Below are 16,213 nucleotides of genomic sequence, written 5' to 3' on the forward strand. Positions count from 1 at the left end.
TTAAGTGCAACAAACGTTTTTCTACACTTAAAACCAATAAGTCTGAAGTGGTGCAACCAATGGTTTCATGTACTTAAGGCCAATAATTCTGAAGTGAAAAATTACACTCCAGATGCACTTAAGGCCAATAAGTCTGAAGTGCAACAAACGTTTTCCTACACTTAAGGCCAATAAGTCTGAAGTGAAAAATTGTACTTGAGATGCACTTAAGGCCAAAAAGGTCTGAAGTGCAACCAATGTTTTCATGCACTTAGGCCAAATAGGCCTGAAGTTCAAATTGCCAAGAAACAGGAAAGAACTAGCTTAAAATATGTTCACAAACACCATATAAAATCACTGTTACCCGAAGAAGAAGAAGAAGAAAGAGGAGAAAAAGGCATAAGGTTGTTTAAATAGTGGGTACAAGCTATAAAAAAAAAGTATGTACAGGTTAAATGCGGGACCAAATGGGGCGCCCCGTGCAATTTTTACGATCTCGACCGATTAAACAAAATATATGAACATAGATTCAACTACAGCAGATGCATACACAGTTCTTTTAAAATGAGCACGCCCCCGGCAAAAGGCACTGTCCGAAAACTCAGAAGAGCCTAATGTAAGCCAGAGTGGCTACCAAGCTTAACTAATCTGAAAATTAAAAGGACTTTCCTGCAAGTGTAAATTGTAACTCTTATACAAATCAAGAAGTGAATGACATAGTCCAACCTACTGACAGCATTTTTCATAATGATAAAAATGGAGCTTAGAGTTTCACTGATAAACACATAACAAAAGATGGTACGTTTAACATCAACCAAGCTGCATCAAGAAGTTGACACAGACGAAGATATATCAGCATGCCCTCCCACCATCCTCTCTGCCTTTTCTCCCCGCTCCCCTGAAATTGTCCCAAGACTCTCATTAGTTCAAGCTTTCGTCCTCTATAAAGGAGGTGGAGTTAAGAGGATAAGTCAAGATGCAGTGACAAATAAGTAGCACTTGTAATGCTCTAAAACGTGCTTACCAGTGCGAACTCTTATCACATCAGAGACGGGAACCACTGCAAAGCAAAATAAAAGAGCATATGAGTAATTCAGCATATTCTATAAATCTCCAATCATAATGACATCTAACACGTTTCTTCTTCTTTCCGACCCACATGAAAATACAAACATCAGGAAAGAACTGTGTTTGTGCCGTGACAGTATGGAAGAAAAGGTCCGAAAAGATGGACAAACTTTAATAGCCTGAAATAGTCTATTCATCCCATTTAAAGTTCTCTATCAAGTGAAAAACTAGACAAGATGACTCGTGTATGATGGATTCATGAGCAGAAATTATTTACAGATCAGCAGATTATGCTTCATTATTTCCAACTCTGGAACACTATCTCCACCATGAATACAAGATATAGCTGAACAGCAACAATTAAGATCAAAGAGATGTATTTTTATTTCTTTTCGTTTTTATTTTTTTAAGATCAAAAGGTTTAACCAACATGTATTTAATCACCTAGGCTTCGCCTAGTAGGATAACTTTGTTTTCTGATATCTGCTGCTCTGTCTCTAATAATAGTCTACTAGAATCCATGGCACACCTCACAGTAAACAGTAAATCGGAGTCAAAAAGATGTATAAGCTGTGTATATGACTTTACTTCAGAGATCAACAGTCTATTACCAAGTTTGACGAACTACCTATACAACACATATTTACTCACTCCTCTAGCTTGCTACAGGCCCCTTCAATAAGGAGGCTATTGGTACTTGGTGAAGCTGCAAGCGGCTTGTATATCTTGCAACTCCTACCAAGTTCATCACATTCTTATATTCCTTCAACAAACCACAAGCCTGAAAATAGCCTACGCAGTTCTGAATTCTGATGATGTACATAAATAAGTGTGACAACTGTTTCCATTGTAAATCCATCCTATGTTCTGGATAAGTCATCTTCTTGTAACGACCCGGCCGGACGTTTCATGTGTTACCGCTCCGTTTTCCCCATTTCTGCTTTATTATGCTTTGCTTATCCGTATTATGTGGTATCGGGTTAGTCGGTTCGAATCCGGAATGGTTTTGGTAAGGTTTGAGACACTTAGTCTCTTTTGGGTAAGCTTAAATTGGAAAAGCCAACCGGATGTTGACTTATGTGCAAAAGGGCTCGGATGTGAATTCCGATGGTTCGGATAGCTTCGGGAGATGATTTGGGACTAGGGAGCGTGATCGGAATGAGTTTTGGAGGTCCGGAGTAGCTTTAGGTTTGAATTGGCGAAGATGGATTTTTGGCGCTTTCCGGTTGATAGGTGAGATTTTGATATAGGGGTCGGAGTGGAATTCCGGAAGTTGCAGTGGGTCTGTTGTATCATTTGGGATGTGTGTGCAAAATTTCAGATCATTCGGATGTGGTTTGATAGACTTTTTGATCAAAAGCGTAATTCGGAAGATTTTTGGAACCTTAGGCTTGAATCCGATGTGTTTTGGTTGATTCGATGTTGTTTGAGGTGTTTTGAAGATTGGAATAAGTTTGAATAGTGGTATATGACTTGTTTGTGCTTTTGGTTGAGGTCCTGGGGGCCTCGGGGTGATTTCGGATGGTTGACGGAAGATTTGAGTTTGGTTTTGGCAGTTGAAGATGTCCCATTGTTGTCATAACCGCACCTGCGGCTAGGGTACCGCAGGTGCGGATCCGCAGAAGCGCCCAGGTGGTCACAGATGCGGAATTGGCCATGTGGGGCTGGGACCGCAGAAGCGGCTACTTGATCGCACCTGCGGTAGCGCAGGTGCGGCTTCTTGATCGCAGATGCGGAAATGGGCGTGTTAGTGAAAACCGCAGATGCTGTGCATTTGACCGCAGAAGCGGTATCGTAGAAGCGGAGGAAGGGCCGCGGGTGCGAAAATCCTGGGCCAGAAAGTATATAAACCCTCCTTCGCGATTTTCATACTTTCATCACCATTTTAAATCGATTTTTGGAGCTTTTGGGGGATTTTGAAGAGAGAATCGGAGGGAACTTCGTTGAGGTAAGAATTTTGATCATAAAACTCGTTCCTATGGTGTTATTTCATTGATTTAGGCTTGAAATTCATGGAATTTGTGGGAAATTTTTGAAGAAACTAGGGCTTGAGATTGGAGACCTAGAATTTGGGATTTGAGGGGTCATTTGTGGTTGGATTTTGGTAAATTTGATATGTATGAACTCGTGGGAAGATAAAGAGTTTATTGATGTAATTTCGGGATTCGTGTCGTAATTTGATTATTTTCGCATGGGCTTCATTCCCTTAGCATATTTTGACGCCATGATTCTGATTTTTGGTTAGATTCGACGCGAGTTGAGGCCGAGACGAGAGGCAAAGGCATCGCGGGCTAAAGATCGGACCGGATAGAGGTAAGTAATGATTGTAAATGTTGTCCTGAGGGTATGAAACCCCAGATTTCACATCGTTGTGCTATTTTGAGGTGACGCACACGCTAGATGACGAGCGCCGGGTCGTGCACCGTTGGGGACTGTGACTTAGTCCATCCCGCATGACTGTTTATCTGCGTATTTGATTGAAAACTGTTTGCTATCATCATGTTTTGGGCTGAATGTCATATTTGGGCCTCGTGCCAGGATTTTTATTACTATTCCTCACCGTTTTGCCTTAGTATTTGTATTCAGTCATGCTATATCCTACTGTTTTTCATAACTCAGCACTTTCACTCGTTTTTGATATTTCAAATGATATTTTGGGCTGAGCATCATATTTTACTGTTGCCCGTGTGGCTTGTGAGATTCTGACTGAGTAAGGCCGAGGGTCTGTGTTGTGAGGATACTATGGGATCGGGCTGCGCGCCGTAGCATGTGGTACTGATTGTGATATATGAGAGGCTGAGGGCCAGATTTATTATGCCACGAGGTGGCTTGTGTTTGATAGCCGAGAGCCTATTGATTATGCCACGAGATGGCTTGTTATTGCGCTTGGGCCGTAAGGGGTCCCTCCCGGAGTCTGTACACCCCTAGTGAGCGCAGGTACCCAGTTTGTGATATGATATAGCCCGAGGGGCTGATGTTGTTCCATGTTATTGCCCGAAAGGCTGGTACGAGTGATTGTGAGATAGCCCGAGGGGCTGGTTCTGTTGGTATTTTGCCCGAGGGGCTGGTTCTGTTGGTATTTTGCCCGAGGGGCTGATTTGTGTTTCTATCTTTTCTACTTGTTTTCATTCACAAGTTTGAACTGCTGAAAGATGTTTTAGAGAGATTGTTCTGAACTAAGAAGTTTTCCTGAGCTTTTACTGTTTTACTGTATTGTGCTGGTTTTTACACTACCTCGTGTAGCAATTTGTTGTGTATTTACGTGTTTTCTTATCGTTCAGCTGCCTTTACTTTTATTACTTACTGAGTTGGCGTACTCACATTACTCCCTGCACCCCTGTGTGCAGATTCAGGAGTCTCGGATCACGCTAGCGAGGGCTGATTTGCTTCCAGCAGGCTTGTTTGGAGTTGACTAGGTAGCTGCTCGGCGTTCGCAGCCTAGTGCTTCTCCTTCCTACCTTTATTTCGTTTGTTCTAGTTTTGCATTAGACTATGTTGTCTTTCCATACTCTTAGACGGATTTTAGATGCTCATGACTGGTGACACCCCGATGTCTGGCTGTGTTTGTTTCCGCATTTGATTTATTCGCTCTATTTTGGGATTTATCACTTATTAATGACTTAATTAATTATTATTACAACTGTTAATTAGTTTGGGGGTTTGTGTCGGCTGGCCTTGTTTCACGAGAGGCGCCATCACGACCGGGTCCGGTTTAGGGTCGTGACACTTCTACAACTGATTTACAGAAGTATCATGTCTTTAATGCTTCATTATCACAAGATGTTATACGATATTATCATTTGGGACACATTTCTTATTCTAACATAAGCATATCTCTTTTTCTTTTTTCCATGAATATAAAGCATATCTCTAATATCTCTCCATGTGGCAGTGACAAATAGTTCCATGTTATATTTCTCCTATGGCTAGACTGTCCAAATTGCCTTTTCCCACCAGCACTAAATTGCCTTTCCCGTTGAAACTTGAACTCATCAATAGCACCTTTGACAATTCTAGTTGACTAATTGGTTAAGCAGGAACCCGTCCAAGATCATATGACTCATAACAGTATGAATCGCTCAGTGATAAGCCACAGGTCGGAGGCTATTTAGTCAACCAGCCATGTCAGCAGAAGGGTCTCTTGCAGTGGCGAAGCCAGAAATATTTTCAAGGGTGTTCAGACTTGAAAGAAGTAAATAAAATTTTCCGGTGTTCAATATATGTTTTATACATCTAAAATCAATATTTTACTTATATACACAATGTAAATTTTCATAATATTTGGGCAAAGGGTGGTCAGTTGACCACCCTTTGCAAAAGGTGGCCTCGCCCCTGGTCTCTTGTTATTACTACCTAAGTTTTGCGGACTCTTCGATTTTGGTGCCGTCCCGTCCCGAGACGAGACGGGAGCGGGAGCGGGAGCGGGATACGTCCCGGATATGGTCAACTGACTTCGGACACTTTGACCGGAGTCCATCGACAAATTTGGGAGAAAAATTGAGATTTTGATTTCTCAAAATCAAAAATAAAACAGATTTAGGAGAATGAAAGAATAATGTCCATCTTGGAGAATGAAAGATTGAATTCTACAATATTCATGTAAGTTTTTCACAGAATATCTCTCAAAATTATAATATTTCTATAGCTCTATTTTTTATTAGCCGAATCCCCGCACCCGTATCCATATCCGGATCCGCACCCCCGAATCTTAAAATTTAGATTTTGCCGAATCCGATACTTGCTCCGTCCCCGTATCGGATACCCGCACCCGAGTCAGAGCAACTTAGATTACTACTTAATATTAAATTTATTGGAACTCCAGAATATCTTCTAATACAAAATTTAGAAACAATAAATATCTAGGCTAAATCTTATCATAGAAAATGCCACAATTATGACTTGAGTAACATAATTTTTAAGACTACCCTATATAAGTCCATGTTAGGAATGACAAATTGGAGGAATCCTTGAAGTCCGCAACTAGACCTGAACCAAAAGACGAAGAAAAAAGAAAAAGGCTTCCTATGTATAGATATAGTTGAAATATCTAAGCCCCATATCCATGTTTGACACAAAGGTAACACCTTTGTCATTGGAATATAAATCTTTGCCAGCTAGGCAACAGCACAGAATTTAAAAGGCTTTGACTTACAAGGAAAAACATGAGATACTCATTGAGCCTCATTAAAGAAACTTTAACTCTTCAATCATGGTCTCAAGCCTGGTTGGAGAAATTCCAGCACAATTACAAGCATGAGTTGGTTATCTTTGTTTTCCCCTTTCGGTCTTTCCTTTGGTGCAACATAACTGGCAACTGAATTCCAGGATTATGAAGAGAAACACTTACAGAAGATCTTCCCATCACCAATTTCACCAGTTCTTGCCTCTTCAGTTATCTTTGCTATGACAGCTTCAACCTAATACGGCAGTACAACAGGCTAGATCAGGGCATCATTCAAAAGTATGGGAAGCTAGATGAAAAAACGTTAAATGGAGGAATCCGACTATAAACCTTTAAAATTTTAAGTGAAGTGAAAAGTCATATCACCAAAATTCAGGAAGTACTCAAAATTCAAGGGTCAAGAGAAAAGTTTCCCTGAACAATTTTGGGGTACAGGTGTGGAATGACCATTATTTTGGCAAAGAAGGCTCCATTCCACACAGGAAAACTGAAATGATTTTCTGAAGGATCAAAATATTTGTATATGAATATACACACACAAACACACGCGCACACACACAAAAAAAAAAAACATTTCTTTTATGGGATAGAGTGTGTGTGTGTGTGTGAAAGAGAGAGAGAGTGTGTGTGTGTGTGTGTAAGCTTGCAGGTATTTAGTCCAAAACCTGGTCTTTCCGCACAACAATCTCCATCTTAACTTTTGCAAGAAACTTGTCTTCTGAGAATTCGGAGCCTGCAAAGAGCAGATACATCAAAGGCTCAAAGCCTCAGAATCTTGCACAACAATGATCAATAAGGAGCAGCTAAAGCAACAAATATTTTCCCTACCAGCTTGTCTCTCTGTCAAGCCACCTTGAGCGCCAAACCCACGAACATCCGAAACCGTGATGCCACGAATGCCCATTTTCAATAGTGACTTCATGTTTCAGCAAGTACAAGTAAAGGCACCTTTTATCTTTGAGTAAACAGAAATATCTTACAGGAATTCTGAAGTGAATTCTAACACGTTCTTAAAACAATGTGGACTCTACTGTACAAGACCATATAATTGGCCTTAAGTCTGTTTCCTCTTGCATTTACTTTCAACTTATTAGTCACAAAACTTCCCACCTTCAGCAAAAGAATCACAGAATCTACAGAAGCTCAATATGTGTCAACAACGTACTAACTAAAGAACACATGCGCACTCTACTAGTCTATTTGAAGGACACATTACAAGAACCAGTAGAATTTGCATTTGCATGTAAAATATGTGAATTATGCTTGCTTTATGGGATAGATATCCATAGAAACAGGGTTAATACTGCCGTGAAAATTTATATCATTCACGTGACAAGGTTTTTGCTCTGGTTTGACTATGAACTATGAGGAAGATCACGAAAATAAATATTAACTTAACAACAATTACTATGGCTTATCATTACAGTACCTTTCAGAACCTACTGCAAGTGTGCCTATCAAGGTACTTCAAGATAATCTCCTATACTTGTGTGATTAATGAGTCAAAGGGCAAAGGAGAACATGTATAACCGGAAAAAAGTGGAAATGCGGGTAAGACAACAAAGGTTTGCATCTTTGACCAAGTAATAAAATTAAATGGTGTTTCAGACATAGGGTCTAAAGTATCTTTCAAATTCTTGATAAAAACACACAGGCATAACAATCGACATTCAAACGCCATATGATCTTGTTAAAGTAGATGACGCCTAGTCAAAAGCTTCTATAATGGAAAGCTACAACATCAGATTTTTAGAGTCCGTCTTGCATGAAAAAGCAGTAACAAGAAACTACAGACTTACTTCCATTAATTTTATAAATGGAATTGAAGTGCTGCTGAAAAACATATTCTCCTTCAGAATTGATAAATGTCATTTACGACATAAATCCTCAAAATCTTAATAAATCTTTTCAGCTTCCAGATATAGGTTTTAGCCTACATTTTATATATAGTGATCATTACTAGTTAAAATATAACTCTGTCTTTCTGAGCTTTGCAAGCATAGCCGGCCCCAACCCCGATAAAGGAGTAATCCTACAGTAGGTTGATAACTAGCATAAAAATAGTCTAACTACAACAATTCTCTTGAATATTGAATGATGCTAGCTTTCTAATGCTTACATACAGCCTAAATAGAGCATACTGATATAGACAATTCATATAGCTGACCCTAACTAATTTCGTATCGAGGCTTAGCTGATTGATTGAATACTACCTAATTAACAAAACTAAAATCAATTTGTAAAAGCAGCATGCACATGGCAAGTGCTAGTCCTTACCGAAGAAACCTGTTGAATCCTCCATGGTCTGATCCATTCCAAATTTTGCCGGACGTATTTGAAATAGGCAAAAAAAAAAAAGAATTATCATGCAAATTACAAAACCACAGGGAGAAAGGGAAGAGGGTAGAATAAATTAAATAAAATATAGAGTAAATCCATAAGAACAGTGAGTTGGGCCACCTTAAGATTGCTTCAATTTTGTAAAATTTTGAATCGGGGACATAATCTGAAACGGAAATAACCAACGTACCATTAAGAAATACTCTAGAAACTGAAAAATCAACTCAGTAAATGGGGAGGGGTGGAGGTGAAGTTTTGACCTGGAGAGAGCTGGGCTGCGATACGTGGACGAAGAGAAGCATTTCTGGTACTTTTGAGGGTGAATTGAGAAGGGAATAACGACTTATTGCGAATTGAAATGGATGCAATGTGGGGAAATTCTAGGAAAGGATAAGAAATTGAAGGAAGGGAAGTGTTGGATCTAGAAATGGAGGAAGACGCGGACGCCATTTATGGAGTCTCGTAGGGAATCAGAAGCAGGAGTTATCGATGAGATCGACGTGAATTGGAAAGCAGAATGAAAGTGTGTATGTATATGGCGACTTGCACAGTTTTTTCCAATACAAGAATGAAGAAACAGTGAAACTGTTTTTCAATTATTTAATTTTTTTTCTGGTGATTCAATAATTCAATTTAATTAGTTCAATGTACAACTCAATGCCCATAGGTCTTTATCTACAATTCAAAAAGACTTCTCCCAATCTTTTTATTGTATTTCATACCAACATTGCGAAAGTTTGACTGAACTATTGTATTTTATCAATGGCTTATAATGTTTGGGTAAGATGTGTATTTTCTTATACTAGTATCTATAAATGCGCGCTGCACGATATTATTTGAGTAGGAAATCAGTTCAAATATAATATAATAATATATTATTGTGGGAATTTTTTTCTCAATTTCAATGCTTTATGCAGTTCGTTTAACATTACCCTTTTTTTTTGTATTGAATATTATAGAATGGTAATGTATTAACAATATGGAGGATTCTTATGAAATTGATTTTATTATACATTCCTACATATTTTTAATAAGAATTTAATAGACAAGTTTGTATTAATTTTAAAATCTAACATGGAAGTTATTGTAGTCTAAGAAAAATAAGTTATTACTGTTATGTACTTTTCCTATGAGTTCTTCTATTTAATATTTTAGAGTTATTTTGGTCTATCAATATTGTATTCGTGGTTTTATAATAATATATGATCTAATATTTTTAAATGAATTTGGACAATATAATACGTTAACAAATTAAATTAGTAATAGGAATTTATCCTAAAAGATTACATGGCTAAAAATATGTCCATACCTGAAAGTAATTATACTAATAGGAAATCTAACGTGTTCCTAAAGGTGTTAGGTTTACATGCTAGCATGTAATATTATATATCTATGCCCTGAAAATAATTATAATAGTAGGATTCCTAGAGGTAATCATGTAGTAGTACTAACGTATAATATTATACCCTAAAACTAATAGGATTATAAGGCTAATGTCTAGAATTTCGGTCATCTCCTTTTATTGTGAGTCATTATGCTTAATATTAAAAGGTTGTTTTTGTAAACCAACATTTTATTCATGCTTTTGTAATAATATAGATATAGATAAAGATATAGATAGATATTATAGGTATTTATCTTCGATTCTTTTACTTTTTTTAATTTTTTATCTTGCTTTCTTTTTCCATGAAATGATAAAGCATTTTTCATCTAGGTTTGAAACTCTCCGCTCATTCTTTGATTTCATTTTGTTTTTTTTCACCAACAGTCTACTCTCTTAAAAAGGCAAATACAATTAAGTTCGGTGGTTAGATATACCCCTTGTTGTTAATTACGAGTAGAGTTGTCAGTGGCTAAGTTAGAAATTTTTTCAAGAGCGTTCAAATTTGAAGGAAGTGAAAAATATTCTCCGACAAAGAGTGTACAATATATGTTATAACTCCAAAACCTAATATTTTATCTATATACGCAATGTAATTTTCTGATGAAGGGAGGTCAATTGACTACCCTTGAAGACATGTAGCTTCGCCCTTGGAGTGGCAAACAGGCATGTCAGGTCATATATGGGCGGGTCGAAAAGGGTAAGATCAAAGGGAATTTTTTCCTTCCTATACAACATTTGAAACTTATTTATCAATATTGTCCAAATTTTATATATTACCCGCCCTAAATAAGTTTTCTTATAATTTATATACAATCCATTATTAATGCTTTAAATTAGAAGATTTTTTGCTTGAAAAACAGCGTAACTGAAGGGAACGAGTCCAAATTGTCCTTCAATCTAAATAAGGCTTCTTCCAGTTGTGTGTTACCTATTTTAAGATATAATTAGTGGATACCTTCTCTCTGTTTGCCACAATTACCTATTTTAAGAAAAGAATAATGCATGGTACAACAACATACAAATTTAATACAAAATTTGATATATCTACAATATCATACATACAAAAAACAAGTTTCATACAACTAATTATACAGTGTACAACTTATTTACAACTTTCATACATCATTCCTATCCAGTTAAATACAACTACAACATTATACAACTTAAATAAATTTTCATATAAATTTATACAATATGTCTTTTGTATGTATTTTGTATATGATTTGTACATATTTTGTGTGTGGTGCGTTGTTCTTCCTCACTGAATTGCAATCAAAACTTCCTCTCTTAATACAATTTTGATGCATGTCAACAACTTTAAGTAAAAAGATATTATTTATAACTTGTCACGACCCTAAAACCGACCCGGTCGTGATGGCGCCTATCGTGAAACTAGGCCAGCCGACACAACTCCCGAATTTAACCCTTTAATCAATAACAATCATTTTTAGGCCTTTAATTAATCAGATATCTCATAGTGTAAGTCTAAATGAATAGTGCGGAATAAATACACAAGCCCGACGTCGAGGTGTCAGAAGTCACGAGCATCTACTAAGGTCTGAATACAACTAAGAGTCTAAAAATATACTAAATACAGTCTAAGGAAGACAAGAGGGAGAAAAGCAGTGCTGCGAACGTCGGGCAGCTACCTTGCTAACTCCAATGACTCTGCCACTAAGCAATCAACACCCACTATCGGGTTCAGAAATACCTGAATCTGCACACAAGGTGCAGGGAGTAATGTGAGTACGCCAACTCAGTAAGTAATAAAAGCAAATGAAAGCTGAGCAGTAAGAAAATACGTAAGCCACGTCATATTACTACAGCAAATACAGCACATTTCCAATACAGTACAGAAATTATTTATTTCGTAAATCAAACTCAGTTTCAGTAAAAACCCTTTCCTTTTTAAAACATCTTCCAGTAGTTTCAAACGAGTGATAAAATAATGAGTAAAAATGATAGAAACGTAAACAGCCCCTCGGGCAAAACATGTACCATAAACCGCCCCTCGGGCATAATATCAATAGAACCAGCCCCTCGGGCTACCTCACAATCACTCGTAATCAGCCCCTCGGGCATAACATGAAATCAAGAACGTCCCTCGGGCAACATAGATCAAGAACAGCCCCTCGGGCTACAACACATCACTTACACTGGGTACCCGCGCTCACTGAGGGTGTACAGACTCCGGGAGGGGCCCCTTACGGCCCAAGCGCAATAACAAGCCATCTCGTGGCATAATAAAACAGGCTCTCGGCCTCATATCAATCACAAGCCACCTCGTGGCATAATAAACCAGGCCCTCGGCCTCTCATATATCACAAATCAGTACCACATGCTGCGGCGTGCAGCCCGATCCCATAACATCCTCACAACATAGGCCCTCGGCCTCACTCAGTCAAAACTCACTCAAGCCCCTCGGGCTGCCAGTAAAACAAGTACTCAGCTAAAAATATCATTTTTGAAATCAAGAGGAGTGAATAAAACCGAGTTATGAAAACAGTAAGAATATAGCAAGACTGAGTGTAAATATCAAACCAAAAACAGTGAGGAAATCAGTAATAAAAGCCCCTAAGGGTCCAAACAATCGGCATAAGGCCCAGACACGGCATTTAGCCCCAAACACAATAATACTTTCCAAAATATAACAATATTAAATAGTTTCCAAGTAAATACGCGACTTAATAGTCGTACGGGACGGACTAGGTCACAATCCTCAATGGTGCACGACCCCACGCTCGTCACGTAGCGTGTGCGTCACCTCAAAATAGCACAACGATGTGAAATCCGGGGTTTCATACCCTCAGGATAACATTTACAATCATTACTTAAACCGGTCCAAACTCTAGCCCACGATACCTTTGCCTCTCGAATCGGCCTCCAAATGCTCCAAATCTAACCAAAATCAGTATATTATCATCAATATACGCTAAAGGAACAAAGCCCATGCAAAAATAATCAAATTAACTCAAAAATCCCGAAATTGGCTCAAACCCGACCCCCGGGCCCACGTCTCAAAATCCGATAAAAATCACAAAACTGAGAAATCCATTCACTCACGAGTCTACCCATATAAAATTCACCGAAATCCGACATTAAATGACCATCCAAATCCCCAAAATCAACTCTCCAAACCATCTTCCATTTTCTCAATTTTTACCCCAAATACCCAAATTAAATGATAAGAATCAAGACATAATTATGGGATTTAATCAAATTTGAGTGTAGAACACTTACCCCAATCAATCCCCTGAAAATCCCTTCAAAAATCGCCTCAATCCGAGCTCCATAGCTCCAAAAATGCAAAAATGGCCGAAATCCTCGAAATAGAGTACTTTATAATCTGCCCGGGCATTTACCCTATGCTATCGCGGACAAACTAATGCGATAGCAAATCACAAAATTTTTCAGCCCTTCTTTTACCCTATGCGATCGCGGCCATCTCGCCGCGATCGCGTAGAACAAACTTTTCCAACAGCCTTCTCCAACTCTTCCGGACAGCCTCTAGTATAATGGTCGTAACATTTTGTACAAAACTCCAAATTTCGATTGGTTTAACTTTCTGAAAATTAGACATCAAGGGCTACAACTTTTATTTTTGGATAATCTTCAAATTCCTTATAGATTGTGAGATATAAGCTTCCAAAGTCGGGTCAGTGCAGCAGAGATTTTACTGTATGCGATCGCGGGAAGACTTACGCAATCGCATAGCACAACTCAATTTTTCCAAATTTTCTCTATGCTAACGCACTGTACACCCCTGAAGCCAAAAACCAGCAACTAGAAATGGCCTAGAAATGGTCCAAAACCACCCCAAAACTCACCCGAGGCCCTCGGGACCTCAACCAATCATGCCAACATATCCCATAACATCATTCAAACTTGTTCCAACCTTCGGAACGCTCAAAACAACATCAAAACATCGAATCACCCTCGGATTCAAGCCTAAAAATTCCAAAACTTCTGAATTTCGAATTCGATCAAAAAGTCTATCAAACCTCGTCCGAATGACCTAAAATTTTGCACACACGTCACAAATGACACAACGGACCTACTACACTTTCCAAAATTCCATTCCGACCCTGATATCAAAATTTCCACTGCCGACCGAAAAATGCCAAATTTCCAATTTTGTCAATTCAACCCTAAATCTACCACGGACCTCCAAAATACATTCCGGACGCGCTCTCAAGTTAAAAATCACCTAACGGAGCTAACCAAATCATAAAAATCCAAATCTCAGATCAAATACTAAAAAGTCAAAACTTGGTCAAATCTTTCAAATTTAAAGCTTCAAATTGAGAATTGTTCTTCCAAATCTATTCTGGTTATCCTGAAAACCAAAACCGACGATTTACATAAGTCATAATACATCACACGGGGCTAGTCATACCCGAGAACCGGCGAGCGAAATGCAAAAGCTCAAAACGACTGGTCGGGTCGTTACATCCTCCCCTACTTAAATATACGTTCGTCCTCGAACGTGCCCAGAGTTGTTCCGAAAACCATCAAATCGCTGTGTAACCCTTCCATGCACATACCTGGGGGTGATCCCACGTCACCCTATCTCATAATAGGTTCGGATAACCACAATGTAACTGAATCCAACTAGCCCATAAAAAAACTTAAGACCAACATTTCCACTTCTAAAAATCGATCATATAGATCAAAATCTCTACATTTATACTTTGAATAAGTCTGAACAAGCTAGTAACAACACCATACCGTGCAGACCTCAGATTGCAATTACGATGATATACCACATAGCTCAAACTCACTCGTAGCGATAACTTCTAATCACAACAGTGCTCAGACAAACCAATTATCGATAATAACCTGCTTATCGAAATAAAAGCTCATTTCAACAAACTTTTCGTATATGGCCAATGATGAATAAATACATAGAAAGTCATAAACCATTCCTGCAGATCAAACATTGTGAAGCCACTTCTCCTTTTGGCAAGGACCATAGGAAATTCTAAGCCGAAACACCGAGTATTATCCTTGCCAACATGTCTGAGATTGATCGAATCGTTTGTAATTCAATTCTGGATACCCAACAATCTCATGCTAATTCCCGAACACAACTACTCTGATTACATGACACAGCGGCCAGTACAATTAAAGACCAACTCGATGCAATCCAGCCGCACGACAATAAAGCATATAAGTCTGAAACATACTCAAATCATGAAAATTTGACTCAAATGAGAGATGCTGGTAGCCGCAAGCTCACTCAGTAACGCACCTACAACACCAATTGCTGAGAACCCATCACACGTCGTAGAACAAGAACACTACGACGAATCTAACCCGAAAATCATACCTCCACATAACTTCGCTCCAATGCGCGACCTCATCCAAACACTGGTCCACATGAAACACCTCAAGTCACTATGCTCAAATCGACAACCACGCACAATTTGATGTCTAGAACCAAAAGCAAATCATCATAACCACGGAGAAGCAATTGACATAACATCATACAAACCCGAAAGGACACAACCGATATGCCATCCGCCGAGCAATACCCAATACTCTTCCCACTCGAATTCTACTAAGAGACCCCAACAAAACCACACTACATGTGCCTATAACCAACAAATCCTAACGCCTCGCAACACGGAAAGGTAACTCATAGATCTCTCCATATCATTAATAAGCTTAATAACAATCGAATCAACACATCCCTAATACTCGATCATCCCACGAGGGGTACTTCTAAAATTATTCTGTGCCACCGAGCAAAACTTGAATATCAACAGTCGATCAGATAAGATAGTGCCACAATACCAATAAAGTATCCATAACTCAAACACATCGCCCTTTCTGAAATATATACCCTCATCAAGCCGCACCAATCAGTGATCTCATTTATCTAGTCATCTGAAGTTGTCCATGCTGCCTAAGAATTTATGACCTTCCTTTCAAAACTGAACCGTAACCTTACCATGCAAATCTCAACCCCACACAACATACCCCATATACCATACCATCTTATGATAAATATGAGAACTTCATAATTCACTCCGAGCTACAAGCAACTACGTACTCAACCAGCCAAGAACTTTTCCATTTGATCCCATCTAGGAGAAAATCACTATACATCCCATGCTCCTCATGCCAGTAGAAAATATACAACTCTCACCGTGGTAGAAATTATCAAGAACTCTACGAATCCCCTTTGCACAAAACCGAACCATCAGGACTAACTCCTTCTAACTCAACCAAGCTACACAAGCAATCAAAACCTAAGA

General features: G+C 38.6%; 1 protein-coding gene across 2 annotated transcripts; it reads right to left on the bottom strand.

The window, feature by feature from the left end:
* Positions 1–475: 475 nt before the first annotated feature.
* Positions 476–9,195, bottom strand: LOC109212144 (nitrogen regulatory protein P-II homolog). 2 transcript variants are annotated; one of them, XR_002065818.1, is made up of 9 exons: positions 8,830–9,195; positions 8,690–8,735; positions 8,507–8,534; positions 7,058–7,145; positions 6,895–6,962; positions 6,395–6,464; positions 6,200–6,268; positions 1,004–1,039; positions 827–877 (listed from the first exon to the last, which is right to left on the bottom strand). XR_002065818.1 is itself a non-coding variant. In XM_019375759.1 (8 exons), the coding sequence occupies exons 1-8, from the start codon at positions 9,017–9,019 to the stop codon at positions 804–806; spliced, it is 600 nt and encodes a 199-aa protein (XP_019231304.1). In that variant the 5' UTR covers positions 9,020–9,195; the 3' UTR covers positions 476–803. The 2 variants fall into 2 exon arrangements, 1 of the variants encoding a protein (XP_019231304.1); XM_019375759.1 differs by lacking the exon at positions 6,200–6,268 and having other exon boundaries at positions 476–877.
* Positions 9,196–16,213: the final 7,018 nt, after the last annotated feature.

This window comes from Nicotiana attenuata, unplaced genomic scaffold (assembly GCF_001879085.1).
Source record: "Nicotiana attenuata strain UT unplaced genomic scaffold, NIATTr2, whole genome shotgun sequence".
NCBI classification, from domain to species: domain Eukaryota; kingdom Viridiplantae; phylum Streptophyta; class Magnoliopsida; order Solanales; family Solanaceae; genus Nicotiana; species Nicotiana attenuata.